General features: G+C 58.2%; 1 protein-coding gene across 5 annotated transcripts in view; it reads left to right on the top strand.

Annotated features, from left to right (window-relative positions):
- Nucleotides 1-361: 361 nt before the first annotated feature.
- The window catches only part of MAPT (microtubule associated protein tau), a 34312-nt gene continuing 14431 nt past the window's right edge, over nucleotides 362-20242 (top strand). For 2 of the 5 annotated variants that reach the window (XM_040989295.1, XM_040989293.1), the window contains exons 1-4: nucleotides 362-461; nucleotides 9999-10064; nucleotides 16165-16220; nucleotides 19110-19242. In XM_040989295.1, the coding sequence (XP_040845229.1) occupies nucleotides 362-461; nucleotides 9999-10064; nucleotides 16165-16220; nucleotides 19110-19242 (355 nt within the window). Of the gene's footprint in view, nucleotides 462-5822; nucleotides 5910-7608; nucleotides 7696-9998; nucleotides 10065-16164; nucleotides 16221-19109; nucleotides 19243-20242 lie in introns of all 5 variants that reach the window. The other 3 variants (XM_040989290.1, XM_040989291.1, XM_040989294.1) reach the window with 3 other exon arrangements.

Here is a 20242-nt window from a genome sequence, read left to right as displayed (position 1 = left end):
CGCTGGCTTCCCACACCTCCTCCCAGCCTCCTTTGGGTACGCTGCTTTCTCCCAAACCCAGGACTTTGTAAAGCAGGTCCCTGTCGAACTGGGGGTAAACCAACCTCAGGGGTTGAGCCGGAGTGGGATGGCCCCTCCGGAGGACTTGAACTGCCCACGGCAGCAGGGTTTCCCACTAAGGGGATCATATCTGGGCAGGAAAACAGTTCTCCCATGTATTGCCCATCTCCATGGCATCAGGCCCAGCCCCATCAAGGGTGCTCTGGAGCCCAGAGCAGTGCCACCTGCTCCCCTACACTCTGCTCCTCAGAAGCCAGGCCTTCATCACCATCCTCTTTCTCCAGGTGACCGGTGAATCAGCATGGCTGAGCCCCGCCAGGAGTTGGACATGACAGAAGACCAGGCTGGAGATTACGCCCTGCACCAGGACCAGGAGGGCGACACGGACCCCGGCCTGAAAGGTTAGTGGATGGCCACACACACAGAGGGCCAAGAAGCACAGGGGGCACAGCCGAGTGCCCCTCTGGCAAGGACTGGTGGGAAGGGTCCTAGCCAGGTGTGTGTGTCCAGGAGTTTTCCAAGTCACCAAGTCTGGTTGCCAAGAAAGTGAGGCTCCCTGAATTGGAAGGGGCTGAGGTCACTCCACACAGAAGGTGATGTGACATTATCATGGCTGGGAGAGTCTTCCCCATAGCCAGGGTGGCAGGGTCTGGTCCCTCTGTATGGAGTGCCCCGAGTCCTTGGTCACAGCTGTGGTGCTCCCCAGCACGCCCTGCACACAGCTCCAGTGCTTTTATCTCGTCCTCCACCAGGCTCATCTGGCCCCTATTTGGAAAAAGCCGTGGGCTCTGGGATGCCTAGCCCTGCTACCTATACACACCGTGCCAACGCTGGGCCTGGTTGGAAGGCCATTGTGCCACCAGCACTCCCGCTCTGACCCCCGTGTTCAGAGGTCTGGACTCAGTTGATCTGCAGTGCTGGATGGCACCACAAGGCACTCTTATCCCTCCCTGCACTGCCCCAGGCTTCCTCCTCTAAGGAGAGGTACAGGGACTATCATTTCCTTGCTCTCCTTTCCACTTGAGATAGCGAAGCACCTCACAGCCTGGGGCTGGGGACTGCTGGGACTCCATGTGGGAGCTGACCTCTGCTGGAGGCATCTACCTGGGAGGGTCCCTGCAAGATGTGAGGTTCCCAGTGACTCCTGGGCATGGGAGGTAGGGGCCCCCAGCTACATTTCGGCAGGAGATATCTCAGGTCCTGGCGGGGAACCTGTGCCAGTCTGTGGAGACACAAAGGTGCTGGGGTAAAAGCAGCTTTCCGATTTGAGGCGGAGAAGGCGGTCTCCATGAGGGCAGGGCACAGGAGGTGCAGGTGCAGGTTCCAGCCAAGCTCTCTGCCTGTGGCAGTGTTCAGAGCCAGAGCGGGAGGTGGATGGTCGGGGCAGGAGGGAGAGGGCTTTGGCCTCTTTTGGGTTGAGCCACACTCCTCACAGCGGGGCTACCAGGGCTAGGCAATCCATGACCTCCATTTGCCCACCTCCCACCCCAGCCCCCTCTTTTCCTTTCCCCGGCACTCAGGGTGTTAGGTGAAGGAAACGGGCTGCCATGACTGCCCTTGGCTGCTGCCCTCCCCAGAAGCTCATTGCTGCTGGGGTGGGGTGGGCGGGGAGATCAAGGAATTCCCTCTAAGTCTGTCTGCAATGAGCTGAGGGGCAGCCTCTTCCCTCCTGTGGGTGTCTGAACCTGGGGAACAAAGCTAAAAGCACCCTGCTTGAAAAGGCAGCAAGCACCTGGGAGCACTTGGCTGGCGGCCAGGGGTTATCACCACCACGGCTCCCCAGGCCCGCAATGGCAGAGGACCTGGCTGGCACACCTCCACTCTTCCCTGTCACTGGCTCTCACAGGTAGAATCCGGGTTCCAATGCAAAATACCAAATTCTACACCCTAAAAAAAAATTTAGAGGCAGGACAACCTGGTTAAAAAGGCACTTTAAGTGTGTTATATGCTGAGACAAATTCACCAGAATCATTCCAGGAGCTTCCAGTACACTGGACATGGAGTGTTCTCTTATATATACTAACTTTACAATCTTTCTGCAAATCTCAAACTATTCTAGACTAGCAAATTCACTTAAAATAATGCTTCCCGTGGTCTTAGCATGATGGCTCAGTGGCTTAACCCTCACCTTGTAAGCACTGGGATCCCAAATGGGCACTGGTTCATGTCCCAGCTGCTCCAGTTCCCATCCAGCTCTCTGCTTATGGCCTGGGAAAGCAGTAGATGATGGGCCAAAGCCTTCGGACTCTGCAACCACGAGGAAGACCCAGATGAAGCTTCTGGCTCCTGGCTTCAGATCGACTCAGCTCTGTCTGGCCGTTGTGGCCATTTTTGTGAAGAAGAAAGAACAAACTCATTCAGTTGCTTGGGCCTCCAAGCTGCTCATAGTGTGCTTCTCTGAGCCACTTCCCTTCCTTAACCTGAAACATCATGCCCAGGAGGAGGCCGGAGTATAAGACGCCCAGAGTGCCGTGCCAAGTGTGATCCCAGCTCGGCTTCCGGCTCCACTTCCTGCCAGTGCAGACTCTGGGAGGCAGTGACCATGGCTCAGGGAATAGGATTCCTGCCACCCACACGGGACAGCTGTGTTGAATTCCCAGCTCCGGCCCTCAGTCCTGGCCATCGCAGGCATGTCAGGAATGCATCAGCAGATGGGACTTCTCTCTCTTTCTCTGTCCCTCAGATAAACCAACTTTAAAGGGAAGTTTGTACGTGAAATCAAGGCTGGGCGTTTGACACAGTGGCTGAGGCACTCATTTCCTGGTCAAGTGCTTTGGTTCAAGTTCTGGCTCCTCTCCCAATCCCAGCTTCCTAATTGTGGGTCCTGGGAGACAGAGGATGATAGCTCAAGCCCTGCCATCCACGTGGTTTCCTGGCATTTGGGGAGTGAACTGGTGGATGAAAGGTGTATGTGTGTGTGTGAACATATATGTCTACCTTTCAAATATGGTGGAAAAAAACAAAATCAAAAAGCACAATCAGAAGTTCTGTGCTCAAACATATATAATGCAAAATTTTAAGTTACTCAACTCTTAGAAACACCCAACAAAGGAATGCATGTGAAGATACTTTGCTTATCCAAAGATTGTTTCCCAAGAAAGCAAGTGATTTTCAGTGTTCTCATCACATTAATTTCTTGCCACTGAGGGTGGGAAGTGAGCTATTTCCATAAGGGAGTGATGATTTGACTTCACGGAAGGTGTCGCCTTACTAACAACACTTAAGTGACAAAAGACTGTTTTGAATATTGATGAGAAACACCAGGACAAAGAAAAATGAAAGTGGAGGCTGAGATGGGTGAGAGCAGAAGAGGGCTTCCTAGAAAAGAAGAGTTAGTTGGTAGAACGATGCACTCCAGTGAGTCGAGCTATTGAAGAATCATCCTGAGATACCTCTGGGGAAGCATTCAACTGGGAGTTCCAGCAAATGTCTCCTGTAGGGTCCTGTGTTCTGGAGCAAGGTGCTGCCTCCCAGGACACTCCTGCTGGCTTCAGGAGGAGCTGCTGCACCCCGGGGGTGGAGGTGGGAGGTACCTTTGAGTGGGCGTGGCCACAGCCGGGAGTTCAGAGCTGGCCTCTGGACCAGGGTTGTGGAGAGTCTGATTTCAAGGTGCACTTGAACTCCACATATGGCTTTTTTTTTTTTTCACCTTCTCCTTCTTCACACTCAGAACTAACCCCAGACTGGCTCTGGGACTGCTCCCCATCCCCCAAGACTTACTCAGAGTTCCAGTATGCCTCCCATGACCCAAGAGAACTCTCCACTGAATGCCCAGGTGCATCTGCAACTGCACCAGTCCATGCCATGTCCCCATCCCAGGCCACTCCCGGTATTTCTGTTGTTGGTGATCCTGCCGTCATGACCCTGGCCAGTCCCACTACAGCCTTCATAGAACCTTGGGTACCTCACCCATGGCTCATCGCCTCCTGCCATCCACCAAGGGCCAGCAGCGTCTCCTGAGGGCAGGGCTCAGTGAGCCAGGCCTGGCCCCAGCTTGGGAGCCGAAGCAGGTTTCACCTTTCACGAGGTGGAAGCAGTTCTGTCCTCCTTGCATGAGTTTTCCATCTTCCAGGTGTCACACTTCAGAAAAGTGGCTAGAAAAACAAGAGGGGAAGATGGACACTGCAGAGTCCTTCCAACTAAGTTCCGCCCATTCGGATATTTTCCAGAATGTTCTATCCAGTGACTTGATTTCCTTGTCTGGTCAGAGACCATCTGTCTCTCTGGTGCAGTAAGGTGTCATGATTGGCACCCTAGAAGCAGTACCCAGGTTGCTGTTGGTTCACCCAGGACTGGCCAGTGCCATGCCACCCTACAGAGGCTTCTCACAAGCCAGACACTGCTTCGGCCAGTGGAGCAGTAACGTGGACAGGGAGAGGGTCTGGGGATGAAGCATCGACAGGAGACCAGTGATGGTAGAAGTCTCTCCGAAGTCTCTGTATTACTCCTTCACCTCTCCTTATATACCCTTCCCCCAAAGTCCTTTAGCCAAGCAACTGGATACAGCTGAGTCCAGTTAGTCTAAGTGTGTTTCAGCCTGTGCTTCTGCTGTAGTGGCAAGCCCAGTTCCTGTTACTGCTCAGCTTAACGAGCCTTATTAACTTCTTAGCCCACAACAAGGTCCGACACATGTGGCTTCAGATAAGCTTTAAGCCATTTCCTGCTCACCAATGGGTGGCGCTGGATCCATCACCATTTTACACAAGGAAACTGAGGCAGAGAGGCAGGTTGGGGAAGTTGTGGGGAGCACATTCCTGGCAGGTGTGTGGTGGGAAGCATGAGGGGCCCCCATGTGCCCTCTATGTCCCAATCTACACTGTGAATGGGATAGCTAGGCAGCAGCTGAAACCCCATTAGCCAGGAGGGGAGGAGCGTGTCACCTGAGTTTCCACAGGCTGAGGCTGAGAAATCCCACATCTGGTCACCTGTCCCTCTGACCCATCATAATCTGGATCCATCCAGTCCTGTGCCTGCCACCCAACTGTCTGCTATCCTACTGTGCACCATGACTGTGATGGCTGTGAGCATGGTCCACGGGGTGTCAGCCCCAGTGGACGCCCCGAATTGTCCCCCTCCCCGTCCCAGATCCCTAGATCCTTCACACGGGGAGAGCTGGTCCCCACAGGTAGCCTCTTCCTGCCAGCCAAGTGCCTTCACCCCTGCTCACTCCTGCGGTCCTTCCGACAGCTCTGGGAGGAGGCAGGTGGAGCTGCCGTCCTCGCATCCATCTTGTACAAACTGAGGTCCTGAGATAGAGTCCCAACCCACATGCCTGGGGAGAGTTGGAACGGCACAGGTTCATCCAGGCGTCAGCCCAGCCCAACCTGGGCTGTAGCTGCCATGGCTGCCTGGCTCCATGGGCCCAAGACTTGCCCTTCCCTGGACAGTGGGCCCTGCAGGCCACACTAGGTCTGCTAGCCTTTTTATCCCAGGGACCTCACCCACAGCTCTTGCAGGTCAGGCGCCAGGCAGGTCATGGCCATCTGTGTTGTACGACCTGGGCTCACTCGGCACAGCAATGAGTGGGGCATTGTTCTCTCGCAGCGGGGTTGGCCGGCATGTCAGCTTCCCTGTGGCCACTCAGTAATGAAAGCAGTTTCTCCGCCCACCAAGAGCTGACGCACAGCAGTTCCGTCTCGGTGGGCGGGGGGAGGGAGAGAGCCCTCCATGGGTCCATGATGCTCCCTGGGTTCCACGCGCAGGGCCGAGGGGGCTGCCGGGCTGAGGCAGCCGCTCTGAAGGGCTCCTTGTGTATGTTCCAGAGTCTGCCCTGCAGAGCCCCGCCGATGATGGATCTGAGGAACCAGGTTCTGAGACCTCTGATGCTAAGAGCACGCCGACAGCCGAAGGTGGGGCCCCTCCTCTCGTGGCTTCTCCCTTCAGACAGGCACCCCTGCCCCCCATCTCCACGCGCACTGCAGCCTGTGCTTAGCCATGTTTGCGCCTCCCCTCCTGCTTCCTCTGCTGCTTTCACTCTCACGGGCTGTGAGCCACATCCACTTGGGGTGCTTTGCAGGATGGGGCTGCAAGACATCGCTGGAACACATGTGCGTCCTGGAGCTATGCGCCAGGGCAGCCTCATGGAGTCCCTGTGCCATAGCGGTCACCCCCCCAACATGCACACAGCCACCCTCATTCTGCCCTCAGAGGCCACCAGAGCCCAGAGCAGCTGTTTGGCCCTGGCCAAGGGAAAAGGCAGGTCCCAGTTTATATCTGGTCTTGATTTAGTGGCCTTCGTGTAGGGAGGCTCCGGTATGGGTACACCCCTCACCCGTGCTCTGCAGACATCTGGTGTCAGGGGTACTGGGACCCTTTCGTGTCATGTGGTGCGGGGGCAGACCTGGGTTACGGACCGCTCTGCACGGTAGAGTCCCGTGGTGAGACGCAGGCCATAAGTCTACAGTGTGTTGTCTTTGCCTCTCTCTTCCCGAATGGGTGCATGGCCAGACACCTGCTGCACTTCTGCCCATCGCATATGCCCTCTGCAGCCCCTGAAACCCAGTGTGTTTCTGACGCACTAGGAAAGCAGACTCCTCTTGCCAGAAGACTCTGTGTCACTGGTCCAAACAGTGTCATGACCACCCCTTCTTGCTGCAAGGGAGGCGGGGGCAACAAGCACTTTGAAAAAGAGGCAGTCAAGCTGGGTGGGTGTGCGGGTAGCTTTTGGGTGATGGGTTCACCAAATCTGCCCCTCCCCACCCCCATGCTCCCCAGGCGACGCGGGAGCTGGTTGTGGTCCTTGCTCTGGGCGGTGGAACCAGTGTCTACCCTAAATGGCTGTCATGTACCCGCAAGTGGCTTGGCACGCAGGTGCCCCCTGAAAGGCCCGGCATGGTGCTCTCTGCTGCTGCATCCCCTACGCTCTCCTCCTTAACACCAGTAACTGGAATCATTTCCTGCTTGTCTTGTTAGGGCAGTTTTGTCACTTGCAACACTAGGCTAGGCCTAACCCTTCCAGAAGGGTCTCTACTCTGCATGTGCGTGCGCTCCTCTGGCAGGGAAGGGGCGGGAGTGCACGGCTCGGCTGCCGTAGGCGGTTCCTTGGGCTCACCGGGCCGGCCAGGGAGGACTGCCGCTCAGAGGTGTTAGCTCCCGCCCGCAGTCACGCAGCCTCCCCTGCACAGCTTGCACCTGCCCCGCACCAGACGGAGACTTATGGTTAGGGCGTTGGAGGGGAGGCCGTTGGCACAGGAGGAGACTGCGGCGCTTCCATTTTGCGGAAGAGGAGAATGAGGCTCAGCGCCTTCCCATAAAGCCCTAGACGCATCCCAGAGCCCCATTCTGTTCTCCCGGGAAGGGTCCTCTGGACCCCAGGACACCTGCTTCGGCACGCGGCGACGCCCCTGCAAGCTGTTCGTCCGCGGTGTGTGTATGTGCGCGCGCGCGCTCTGGGCCGCCGGCGTCTCCGAGGGTGGGGGTGCCCGGCAGCGGCGGTTGCTTTCCTTGCATGCGGCGGGGGTGCGCCTGCTGCAGCTCCCGCACGAGCCTCGTTCCGGGCACCGGGGGTGCGCGCCCCGCGCCGCTGAGGCCACTCTCGGTGGTTTCCAGACGTGACAGCGCCCCTAGTGGACGAGCGAGCTCCCGGCGAGCAGGCCGCCGCCCAGCCCGACGCCGACATCCCCGAAGGAACCACAGGTGAGGGCGGCTCCGCAGGCCCCCGCCGCGGGCCGGGCTGCCTGCTGCCCAGACAAGCCTGGCGTGGAGGTTCCCCCACCCCGGGGAGGCAGGGCAGTGAACACACACCGGCTTCGGAGCACCTGGGGCGACGGGAGCTCTGCGCCAGGTGCCTGCCTGTGTGGCCGCCCTGGTCGCTCCTGAGCGCACTCTGGGGCGCTCTTCACCCGCGCGCGCAGCTTTCTGCCTGCCCCCACGCCGCCAGCACTGGGCGCAGCGGACAGGCCGTGAGAGGGTGTTAGAGGTGGTGTGGGCTCCAGGCCTGCCTGCGCAGGGCAGGCGTGACACCTGCCTGCGGCACCCACAGGCTGCCACCTGCCGCCTAGGGCCGCCAGGACAGGACAGCACTGCCCGCAGCTGCTGCTGACTTCCCATTGGGGCTCAAGCTGAGACTCCAACACAAACAGCTCTGCGGCCCAAGTGTGCCCAGGCCACAGTCCTTGCGCCCACTGTGGAGGCCAGCAGTATCTCCAGTGCTAATGTGTCCAAGATGCGCCTGTGCAGGGACATCAGGGTCATCCTTGCACTTGTTTTTCCAGTTAATCGGTGGGGAGGCTTTCCCGGCTGGGAGGAAGGGGCATTCTCCAGGGCACGTGAAAGCTGTGGAGCAAGCCCCTGGCCAGGTGGTGGGGACCCTGGTTCTGTCTCCTGCTGTCTGGCACAGTCTTGCGTGGGCAATTAGCCTGACTCTGGGATGAGACTGTAGCTGATTCTGTCACTCCGAGGTGGTCAGAAGGGCCTGAGTCTGCAGTTGCAGAACCAGCTGCACCTGGGGTGGTGCCGTCCAGGTTGCACCTGCAGGGGGTCGGAACTGGCTGCACCTGCGCTGGGCTGTCTAAGCTACAGCCTCCTGCGCAGCCACACCTTGCCACCTCCCTACTCTGCCAGGGTCACACAGGGCAGCGGCCTTGAGTCTCTGTCTCACACCAGCCCAGGCCATGGCTCCTGCTGTTACCAAGGCGTGGCGGTGACCCAGGAATGCCCCTTCCTGTCCTCTGTTACCAGGACCCCATGGCCATTCAGCTGGCCTTGCTGTCACTGACTGCACCTGTCTCTTGTTTTTGTAACCTGGTCGGAGACACGGACGACCAACCCTAGGTGCTATGCTCCTGGGAAGTTGACCCAGCTTGCGCTCTGCCCTTTTTTCACTGTCACCTTGCAGGCAACACAGTTTACACTGCCGGAACCCCCACAGCAACTACTCCAGGACAGCCACCACACTGAGTGTCTCTGAGGACACTGCCTCGGAGCTCCTTGCTTTTGCCTCTGTGTTCTCTGTACAGGCCTGGGCCGCCGTGGCAGCCCTGGCTCCTGAGTTTTCGCAGGCTGGAGTGATGGCAGGTCTGGGTCCCAGCCAGTCCCTCATGGGCACTCTGAGAGCCGTCTCCCATCGGGCACTGTCCCATCCTGCAGCTTGCTTCTGTGCCAGGAACTAGGTGCATAGCCACTGGCCGTCGGACACCTGCCATCCTTGCCCTGCAGGGGCGGGGTGGGAGGAACTCCTACTTTTCTGTGATGGAGGAATTGGGGTTCAGGCTTCAGAGCAAGTGGCTTCGAGGACTCCTGATGTGGTTGGGAACATTTCGCAATATTCTTGTTTGAAGCCAGTCGTGACACCCTGAAGGGGAGCCCGACACCCCAAAAGCTGCAGCCAGGTGGCACCTGTTGTGCAAACACCATCAGCAGGTTGCCCAGGGGAGTGGAGGGCAGGAGTTTGACAACCTCGAGGCACCTGCTATGTTGCAGGCACCTGCTAACCTCTTTCACTCAAACTCACGGGCCTCACCATCCTTTCATAGCACAAACCAACTTCTTCCCTTGGGGTTCCAAATGAGTCCACGGAGGCCCTGCGAGGCCCATGGATTCGGGTGCCCAGGCCTGAGCCTGGCTGTGTGACTCCACTGCCAGCTATCCCTCCCCTGACCCCTCCCTGCTTCCAGTATGCTGCGGGGTGCGACCGAGCGTGCGTCTTAGAAGCGTGTGTCCTAAAAGAATGGGGCTGGGACTGCAAGGCGGGTCTGCTCGCCTGGATCACAAAATGTGCAAGTGTTGTGGCTTCTGTCCAATGGAACCTCTGTCCTCACCGCCCCCTGTGGCAGCGTTTACAGTGGAGCCCGACTGGGCCCCGCGGTGCTTGTGGGGCGGGCCCTTCCCTTGCGGTGTACTTTAGGACAGTGCCCGAGGCCCGAGGCCCGAGAGCCCCGTGTCTCCCATCAGTAACTGTGTCTGCTTTCGTCCTCCTCACCTGCCGACGTGGGCCCTAGCTGAAGAAGCCGGCGTTGGAGACACCCCCAATCTGGAAGACCAAGCTGCAGGACACGTGACTCAAGGTCAGTGTGCTGCAGGTGCCTGCGCGTGGTGTTGGGGGAGGCTGGCAGGAAGGCAGGGAGCATTCAGGCAGGCTCTGTCTGGGGCTGTCAGTCTTGGAGAAGATCAGCCATACAGGTCCATGCAGGCTGTTCCAAGAGTTCATGGAAAGTGAACTTCAAAGATAAATAAATCTTGGGACAGAACATTTTGAAAAATGAGCATTAGAGGAGTTTTTGCAAGGTCCCTGGGAAACATGGATTGTGAAAAACCTATGCATGGATTGAAAAGCATTTTTCACCCAAGCAAACTCATGCCATCCTGCCCACAAATGTGTTGAAATGCCCTCAGAGAAAGCGCCCTGGCATTTTTGTTTTTCCTTTTGAAAAAAGTGGTCAGTGCCTTGCAGGAAGCTGGCCCTGCCAGGCAGGGAGCTGAGGGTGGCTGGGGTGAATGACACGGCCTGCAGGCTGCCCTCAGGCATCCCCTTAGAGGAACTTGCTCCTGGGCAGCCCTACACTTTTATCAAGTTCTTTTCTCAGAGCCAGATGTCTGTTTTCTAGAAAAACAGTCTTGTGCAATCATTGGTCACACCTGTTTTCACACCTAACACTCCCAGCAGTCCCCAGGTGTAGGAAATGGGCATACTGGGTACAGATGCCCCTGGGGCAGGGTTTATTTTCTGTTTTATCTCGGATAGGTGAACTTAACAGCCTAGAGGGTAAGGTGAAAGCTTCTAGAAGGCAGAAAAGCTGAGAGGAGGACGCTGTTCTTTTTCTCCAGAAAGCGCGAAGGGATTTGCCAGGTCTTCTGGGATTGCCATCTGCCTTGAGGAGACCCTGTGCCCAAAGAGGGGTCTCGGGGGGGTGTTTCGAGGCTTATCCCGTACCCCTGTTCTTGCAGGGCTGTTGAAAATGTCAGGAGGAGGATATGCACCAAGGGACCCCATCTCTGTGCCAAGCTGGAGCACCCAGCACTTCTGGGCACAGCTTCTAGAGCTGATTATCTGCACCAGCTTTTCAAAAGTAGATGGAAACTGATGTCAGGTGCCCTGGACAGGTAGCAGGGCCAGGCCTTGAGGTGTGGCTGCTGTCTCCCAAAGCCCACAGTAACAGGAAGCTGGATTTGGGGGCAGGGCTAGAACTCCCATCCAGGGGCTCCTGCCATATGGGGTGCAGGCACCCCAGGCAGCATCCAGGCCACTCTAGCAAGTACCCTTCACATGTGTTGGGTACAGACTTTGTCCCCTGAAACCTGCTCCAGGAAGAGAATCAGGCCACTTTTGTGCTGGCCCTGTCACAGTCCCTGCAGTGGCAGCAGGGGCCGCATGCAGCTGAGCTGCTGGGTCCCTGTGGGGAACTCTCCCTGGATGTGGACATGGCTGACCCTGTGCTTGCCAGAGGCCTGGGTTCTGCTCTGGGTGGAGACAGACTCAGGAAACATGAAACTCCAACTGCCCGTCACTGGTCTCTCTCTCTTTCACACACACACACTGCATACAATCCTATACTGATTTTTTTAAGGTCTATTTGCTATTTGTGTTTGGGGGCTTTGTCTCTCTCTTTTTTTCAATCTGTTGCAGAAATAGAACACACTTTTTAAAATTGTATATATTTGTGAGGCAGAGTGAGAGAGCGTGTCTACCACAGGTCAACTCCCCCATTCCCAAACACTGCACCAGCTCAAGCTAGGCCAGGCTGAAGCCGGCAGCCAGAAACTGTTCCGTTCTCCCACATGACTGGTTGGAACCCAAGCACCTAGGTCATCAGTGACTATGTCCCAGGTGCACCAGCAGAAAGCTGGATTGGAAACGTGGAGTAGCTGGGACTGGAGCAGGAAGCATCCCAAGATGACAGGTGACCCCCTAGGAGGCTGTGGAGGCGTGTGGGTTGTGAGAGAGCAGGAGCATCCCAGAGGAAGAAAATTCCCAGGAAGGCCTTCTTCAGAAGGCAGTGTCCCACTGCAGCTGCCCTTGCCGTGGGCCTGGGATGGCTGCTGGTGGCACGGCCTGGCCTGGGTTGCTCTCCTGTAGCCGTCCATGTGTCTTGTTCCTCTGGAGGTTGACTGAGGGCTCCAATAAGGCCTCCAGATCTCTACAGGGCTGCTATTAGAGTGTTCCTGCCATGGGCTGACCCCACAGGGCGTGTTTTGTGATCAGCCGCTGTGTGACAGGTGCAATATGTGATACTAGAAACAGAACACGAATGAGCTTGGGAGCTGGGCCTCAGGCCAGAGCCAGATGAGGCCAAGCTGAGGCTGGCCTCCTGGCGGCAAGCCAGCCCACAACCCTGGGGCCAGGGGTCAGCCATCAGCCATGTGTCCACGGCTACACTAGTGTGGACACACCGCCTGTGTTTGTCCACCTTCTCCCCCTCAATTGAGCCCCTGCCTTACAAGTACCTGAGTCCTTTGGGGTAATGAGTTTGGTTTCCTGCAGGCTGGGGAGGAGGGTGGTTTTGTTCTTGGGACCAGTGGACATGTTCCAGTGCCAGGAGGCAGAAGACATGCAGGGCAGAAGAGCCCCCTCTCTCACACACTGGCCATGCCTGTGTGAATGCAAAAGTCAGATGGGTGGGCATGCAGCAGTTAAACATCCAGTGCCAGCTGGTGCTGGGGTCTGCCCCCCATACTGCGCCGGCCCCCTGAATGTGGCCCTGCCGGAAGGACCCTGCAGTAGGTCTGTCAGTGGTGGTCCTTGCTCCTTGGTGTTGCCAGCCTTCTGGAGTAGGCCCCAGGCACGGTGGCTTCATGGGCCTCTTCTGGTTTCATCTGCCTCAAAGGCGAGCAGTGAGAAAGAGGGAGGGGGGTGAGGAGCCCGCCATGTACTCCAGCTGAGCCCCACATAGGCCTCCGCCTCCTCCAGGGACGCAGATGCTCTAGGCCAGGGAGCGGCTCCTGTGGCACTAGGGACTCAGTCCAAGGCAGCATTTGAGTAGCTAATTTCCTCGGTACCCTGTAGGGGCCCGGTTGGCACAGGAGTGACACCCATGCCAGAAGGAGCCTTGGAGGTCTCCAGGGCCAAGGTGAAGTGCAAGAAGGGGCAGTGCTCAGGCAGGGTTGCCTAGGGACGTGGTGGCAGCCATACTACTCCTGGGTGCTCTCTGTCCAAGCAAGCAGCACCTGGGGAAGCACAGAGTGGGGCCCGTATGGCCTTGTCAGGCCACCCCGTTTACAAAAGTCCTTCCCTATGTCAAGAGCCTGGTTCCCTCTTCAACAAGCAAAATACCCTGGCTAACCTGTGCCATCACTGCCTCTTCAAACCCAGAGGAGGCAACCGTTCCCAGCTGGCAGAGGGAAGTACCTGCGAGGCCCCTAGCCAAGGAGCATGGTACTCACATTCAGCCTGGCCATGGTGGAGGAGTGCCTGGTATCTCAGTGCCACCCGTGGGCCAGAAAGAGCCGGAAGCCGCAGCTGGGTTGCTGGACCACCTTCCACTGCAGCATTCTGTCTTTCCAGAGCTTCCACCACCAGGAGGCCCTCTGGAGTCCCCGCAAGAGTCGGGGCTGAAACATGGGGACCTGGCCAGGGAGGGCCTGGAATTCCAGAAGCCTGCCTTCCCCAGATCTCTGCAGAAGGAACCCGAGATCATGAAGGTCCAGGAAAGCCTGCTCGGGGAGCGAGGGCTCCAAGCAAGCCAGGCCTCAGGCGCAGGGGCCCTGGGGCTGCCCCATCAGAGTGTGTCTGACGCGTGGGGGGCTCCTCTTGGGCCTGAAGGCCCTTCTGGAGAAGCCGCACTGCAGTACTTGGGGCCGGGGCATGGGGGCGCCGAAGGAAGCCAGGAGGGGCCAGCCCTGAATGGGCATCGTGGCAAAGAGAGGCTGGGGTCCCAAGGGGAGGCAGATGAAGACCGTGACATCGATGAGTTGTCCCAGGCCTCCCCAGACCAAGGCAGGTCACCCTCTAAGAGGTCTTCCCGAGAAGCCTCAGCCGGCACCCCGGGGTCCCCACTCCCTGTTGATCTTCTCACTGAAGTGACCACAGAGACCAAGATCGCAGCCTCCATGGGGCTGATGGCAGTGGTGCCCCTGGAGCCCACCCTCCACATGGAGGCCAGGGCTGGCACCCAGCAGCAGCAGCAGCAGCAGCAGCAGCAGCAGCAGCAGCAGGCATGCTCAGAGTCGGACTTGGAAGGGACTGTGCTTCCGGGGGACCCTGGAGAGAAGCAAGAAGCCCAGGCTCCCTCTTTGGGACAGGGCACCCAAGAGGCCGACCTTCTGGCACCATCTGGAAAGCACCCCGTGGCCGGTCGGCCAGCCAGACCCGTCAGCCGGGTCCCTCAGCTCAAAGGTCTGTGTTTCAAGTGCCCTGCTCCTTCCCTGGTGCCCCGTGTGGCCACCCAGGCTGTGGACACTGCCGCTGCACTGCTGGAATTGCGGGGACGACCACAAACCCCTTTGCGGGCCTCGGCTGCCTCTTACTTGACCCCCAACCCAGGCTCTGGTAACACGCACTGCTCTCATGCTTGGCTGCCAACACGCATGTCACCGACTCTTTCCCAGTGCTTTCCACCCTGCCCCCCGCCCCAGCCAGCTGCCTATTCCACAGAGAGTGGGGCAGCCGCCTGCACCGGGACACGTATTCTGGTCTCCCAGGCAGGCATTACGCACATGATCACTTCACAGATGAGGAAACCAAGGCTCAGAGGGGCCTGAGGTCACACAGCAGAAACCAGCGCTGGATCCTGCATGGCAGGGGCGGACAGCTGTCTCTCGGCACACACCGAGCAAGCATTGTAGTCAGCATTCTGTTGTCCGGGCCAGGGGAGGTGGCATGGAATTTCCATGGCTCGATGAGTTTGGAAACAACAATGCAACCCAAGTTAAATGGCTTTGTGGCCACAGGCCTTACCAGGGCCCACCAGACTCTCTGGCCCGGCTGTACCAGTGGCATTGCCCAGATACACCTGCCCCCACCTCGTGGAGGGCACAGGCTGGACTCTGCCCTAGTTGGGAAGGGCGGAGCTAGCGGATGCCTGAGTTGTCTCATAAGTGAAGGAAGCAGCCGGGAGTCCTGTCCACCTGGGGCTCTTGGCTGCCCCTCTGAGGGAATCTGTGTTCTGGCCGCCTCTCCCTTTGGAGCCAGGAAATCCATGCTCCAGCAGCTGGTAAGGAGCTGCGAGAGGTCCGCTGACCCTGGGGCCCAGGATATAGTACCCAAACCAGTGGGCACAGTCAGAAGTCAGCATACAGGGAGAGGGCCCCCCTGACATGGGTGCCTGGGGTGGTGGCTCACGCCCACTGAGGGGCAAGGCCCCGTGAATGAGGACCCCCAGCGTGTGGTCCCAGAGTGCAGAGGCAATGGGTAGGATGTTTGGTGGGATCTGGCTCAGAGCTCCTTTGGGGGAGTTCAAGGCTTAGTCTCCTGGGTGGGGAACACAACACCCAGGCTAAGTCACCCTGGCTGGGGGAGAGCTGGGCCAGCATGACAGCAGCCAGGGCTGGTATTTGAGACCCCTCTCCCCCATTGCTGAGAGGCAGCCTTGGGGGCTACAGCCAGATGTGGGGGGATGTGACCGTGCCTGCCAGGCTCATCTGTTGTGTTGTTGTGTGACCATGGAAGACAACCAGGAACACAGCACAGTGGGCATGGGGTAGGGGAGCCAGGGTCCAAGGGTCTAAGGGGGAGTAGAAAACCAAAGCCTGGCAAGGCCACCAGGGGGAGACCACCCACACCTTGAACTTGGAATGCTATGCGAGGCTGGGGCCTGGCTGAGCGGCCCCTGCCCTGTCCGTGGTCCTGAACCACTCCTCTGCAGAGTGCGGCTGGCTCTGTGCACAGACCAGGAAGGAGCCAGTTGGTCTGTGGGGTGGGCCAACTGCACCATCCGCCTCCCTGGAAAGCCAGCCCTATGTTAACACATGCCCCTAACACATCTGCTGCGTCCCTTCTGCATGCCCCTCCCCTCTCTGGCCAGCCTACCACCCCCTCTTGCCAGGCTGCTCTGAGCAACGTCCCCAGTGTGCCGTGTGGACACTAACAGTGAGAGACCTCGTGGGCTTCGGAGGAAGGAAGTTCACCTGTCTTCTGCCAGACTCACTCGGGGGTGAGGCAGGAGACAGCCTGGCACTGTCCATGGGGCATGGAGCAGGTGTAATGTGTGTTCTCATTTTCTGTCTTGTCAGCTCGCATGGTCAGTAAAGGCAGAGATGGGGCTGGAAGCGACGACAAAAAGGCAAAGGTAAGCACAGGCTCCTGGGAGCCGTGTGATGCTGTGTGATGCCAGTTAAGGGTGAGGAGACGCTGTGCCTTGGGGCCAGGACTTCCCCGAGTGGTGAGCAGCTGGCAGGTGTTTAAATGCCCATGTTTACCCCTAGTGGTGACTTCTCCAGAGAAGGGCAATTCCAGTGTCACTGCCTCTCATTGCCATTTCCTCAGCTTGGTTGAGGTGTGGCTGTGACAGCAGATGCGGGCCTGCTTGGAGTCCCTGCGGTACAGCTGGCATTCGGCATGTCCTGCACCACAGACATGAGCCAGGCATGCGGGGTGTGCGACAAGTTCATGGGAAAGGTGTAGGATGAAAAACAACCATGCTTGCCATTCACTTTTTTTTTGTTCGCACTAACAATAATTTTGAAATCCCATTTTTGAGAGAACTGTTTGAAGTCCTCTCAGCTGTACAGGAGTTAGGCCAAGAGCTCAGCCCTCCAACTCGGGCAGGGGATGCTAGGTAAACCCTGCAGGGAGGAGGTGCAGGCTGGTGAGAGCTGAGTGGACACCAGAGTCCTGCAGCACAGGCCTGGGCTGCCAGCAGGGCGGAGGTCTTAGTACAGCAAGCATCTGGGGCTGCCCTAGACAGCCTGCAACATCCAGCAGGAGCAGTGGGTGACACAGCCTGCTCATCCAGCCTCTCGGTGGTCACCCAGCAGCTCGCTTTCCCTCGGTGGTTATTGCTAGTGACTCTGTCTCGGAGGAGGTAGCTGCAGAGTGGTGCATTTGTGCAGAATCTTACTGCTGTCCCTAAAGGAATCTAACATGTCTGGCAGGAATCCACCTGTCAAGGGCAGGCACCTGTTCACTCATTCATGTTCAGTTCATTCGTTCATCTGCCCTGGCTTTGCTCTCCCCTAAGCAGACCTTTGCCATGCCAAGAGGGACCCTCCGTGGCTGGGACAGAGGCACTGGTAACCAGCTTCTCTAACTTGGCACATGCCTTCTAAAGCCTCAGTCACTTCAGGGGTGATGGAAAGACCCCAGGAAGCTCAGGGACAGCTCTGCACCTGCTCCTCCTTGGAGTGCTCAAGACTTAGCCTCTGTGATTCCTGAAGGAGGAGGAGGAAGTCCCCCCTGCCTCCCTCTCCTGGGGCCCTGCTTCCTGGTCAAACTTTGGCAGAGGGAGTTGGGACACACCGTGGTGTCAGCCCCCACTCAGCAGGTAGCCCGCCACACAGGGCAACTCCCTCCCTCTCCAGGGGCCACAAGTCACATGGACACCAGTCCCACTGGCCACCCACTCCATCCAAACTAGAAATTTAGCCCAAGTTCCAGGGCTCACTTTGGCCAGACTAGGTTTCACCTGGTATGAAGGCAGGGTTTTTTTTTTTTTTTAAGATGTCAATTAGAATTTCTATGTGTGTGCATGTGTGTGTGTGTTACGTTCTCAATGGTGCCACATGGCCTCTTCATGCCGCAGGGCAGGCCCAGGGCTCCATCTGTGTGGGAAGAGGGCCAAGGGCCAGCCAGTGGGCAGGCGAGCATGGAGTGGGGTACAGGTAACCCCGGGCAGGTTGGAATGCTTTCCTGGCCACAACTTCTGCTTGGCACATGGGAAGCACCTTTGAATCGGGAAGATGCACTAACCATTGTGCCCACTTTTCATCTTTGCTGTGGGGCCTATATGGTGGGTACACATGGCTCAGCAATGCTGGGTGATCGGGGGTGCTCCCTTTCAGCTCCAGCCCATCCCCGGAGAGGCCAGGCTGTGAACCATTTTCAGGGCACCAAGCCTTACTCATCTGCAGTTGCTGTCCTTGTTTTCCATTTGTCTTTTCTTTTTCCCATGTGCTGACTTTGTCTTTGATTTTATTTATGTTTATGTTTAAGACATCCGCACCTTCCTTTGCCACGAGCCTGAGAACTAGGCCTTGCCTTAGCCCCCCACGCCCCCCTCCTGGTAGCTCAGACCCTTTGATCAAACCCTCCAGCCCTGCTGTGTGCACAGAGCCAGACTCCTCTCCCAAACACGTCTCTTCTGCCTCTCCCCGCCACGGCAGTTGTGGAGCGAAGGAGATGAAATTCAAGGTAAGGAGTCGCCCTCTGCCGGAGCCAGGCTGCTGAGTGCAGGGCGCCTAGGCCGGGCCTCTACACCGAGACATGCCCCTGCAGATGATCTCTGGCCCGCTCTGGCCCTGTGCAGGACAGAGAAGAGGCTGCGGGAGGCAGACAAGAGGGCTGGAGGCTGCCTTCCCGCAATCCTCCTACCCTGTCATGGCCGCAGCCTCTCAGACAGCTGCTGGCACCCTGGCTTGAGAATCGGCACTCCAGCAGGGGCTCCTCCTGATTCTGGTAACAGGAAGCAGCTGCAGATGGCCCCGCTCTGGATCGGGACACATCACTGTCCCTCACTGGAATCTCTGTCAGGTGTCTCTGAGTAACCAAGCCCTCAGCTGTGCACGGGCACGTGCTGCACCTGTGCTGGCTCTCGTGGTTCAGCTTGCGCACTCCTGAGCCCTAAGTGTCACTTGGGTGAGCAACCGAATGACCTCACTCTTTGGAACATCCCGGGGTCAGCTTCCACAAACGCTGTCTGCAGGGGCGGCTGACGAAGCAGCTGACACCTGTCACACAAACCGTCAAGGCCCGCCAGCAGGCGAGATCTGCAGAGGTCAGCAGACCTCTTGGCAGGAAGGCTGCCCACAACCACGCAGGGGGCTCCTCAGGGAGCAGGAGGTCCTCAGGGCAGTTGGCACTTGTGTGGGGCAATGGAGCTGTATGCCCAGCAGGCCCTCGTGTCGGTGGAGGACACTGTGGCATCCAGTGGGCCCAGGGACGCAGAACCTGGCTGGCACTGATGCCTGGGACACTCCGCTGCCCCACAGTGAAAACCTTTCTTCCTTGATTCGGTTCACAGGGGGCTGATGGGAAAGCTGGAACGAAGATCGCCGCACCCCGGGGAGCGGCCCCACCTGGCCAGAAAGGTGCTGCCAACGCCACCAGGATTCCTGCGAAAACCACGCCCTCCCCCAAGACCCCACCCGGCTCTGGTGAGGAGGATGCTCCCCCCAGAGCTGGTGTGGGAGCTCCCAGCGTTGGGCCCCTGGCTCTCAGTAACCCCTGGGAGCTGCTCCCCTGCACCCTGCAGCTCCCTTGGCCCTGCAGCGCTAACCCTGATGTCGACTTGGGGAGCCCTGCAGGCCCCACATTTTGCTCGCGGAGGTTTTGAACAGAATCTAAACAGCCCACCTGCGGCATGATGGAATGTGGTGTGCTCTGATAAGGGGCAGGTAGGAGGGGGGCTTTTCTGTGAACTGCCACCACCCTAAATGAGGGCTTCCGAGGAGACAGCCCCCTGTGAGGCACAATGGGTAGCAGGGCTCAGTGTCCCCGCCACGGCAGGTACTAACTTGGAAGGTGTGGCCGGGCAGCTGTGGGTTCTGTCCATGTCCATTGTGGGCTCTGTCGTCCCATTGCCTGGCCGGATGTTTTTCTCTCCCTTGGCCCTGGCAAGAGTCTGGTCTGGGGTTGCTGTTGGGGGTGGGGTCAGGTAGCCTGTGGTTGTGAATGCCAGCTGTGATGGGAGCTGGGCCAGCCCCTGTGGCCTTCGCTGGCCCTGGGCTCGGGGAGTGGGGGTGCCTGTCTTTGCCTGCAGTGTGTTGTTGCCGCGCCGCCATGTGGCATGGGGTGGTGTCTGCCGGCCTGTGGGCTTGGTTTCCTTGGTCTGGGGTTTCCTCGTGTGCGTGTGGCTCAGGGTCACGGGTGGTGCTGAGTGGGTGTCATGGATGACTTTGGTCCTGCTGCTTTCTCTTAACCTTATGCCAGTCCACCACTTGAAGTGTGGGAAGTGGGAGGGGGGTGTGCTGCTTGTGGTGCCTTTGTCCCCACCCCCCGCCGTGGATGCCTTGTGACGTTGAGGCTTTCTGTGGGTTTTTCTTTAGAAGTTACCAAGCAAGTGCAGAGAAAACTGCCCCCTGCAGGGCCCAAACTGGAGCCAGGTAACTGGGAACCCGCTTTGCAGGGGGCAGACCCTGGCTTGTGTCCGCAGCT

The sequence above is a fragment of the Ochotona curzoniae genome, unplaced genomic scaffold (assembly GCF_017591425.1).
Source record: "Ochotona curzoniae isolate NIBS_2020 unplaced genomic scaffold, NIBS_Ocur_1.0 contig_520, whole genome shotgun sequence".
Lineage (NCBI taxonomy): Eukaryota > Metazoa > Chordata > Mammalia > Lagomorpha > Ochotonidae > Ochotona > Ochotona curzoniae.
Note: the sequence above shows the minus strand (reverse complement) of the source record. Positions and strands in the feature narration are given on the sequence as shown.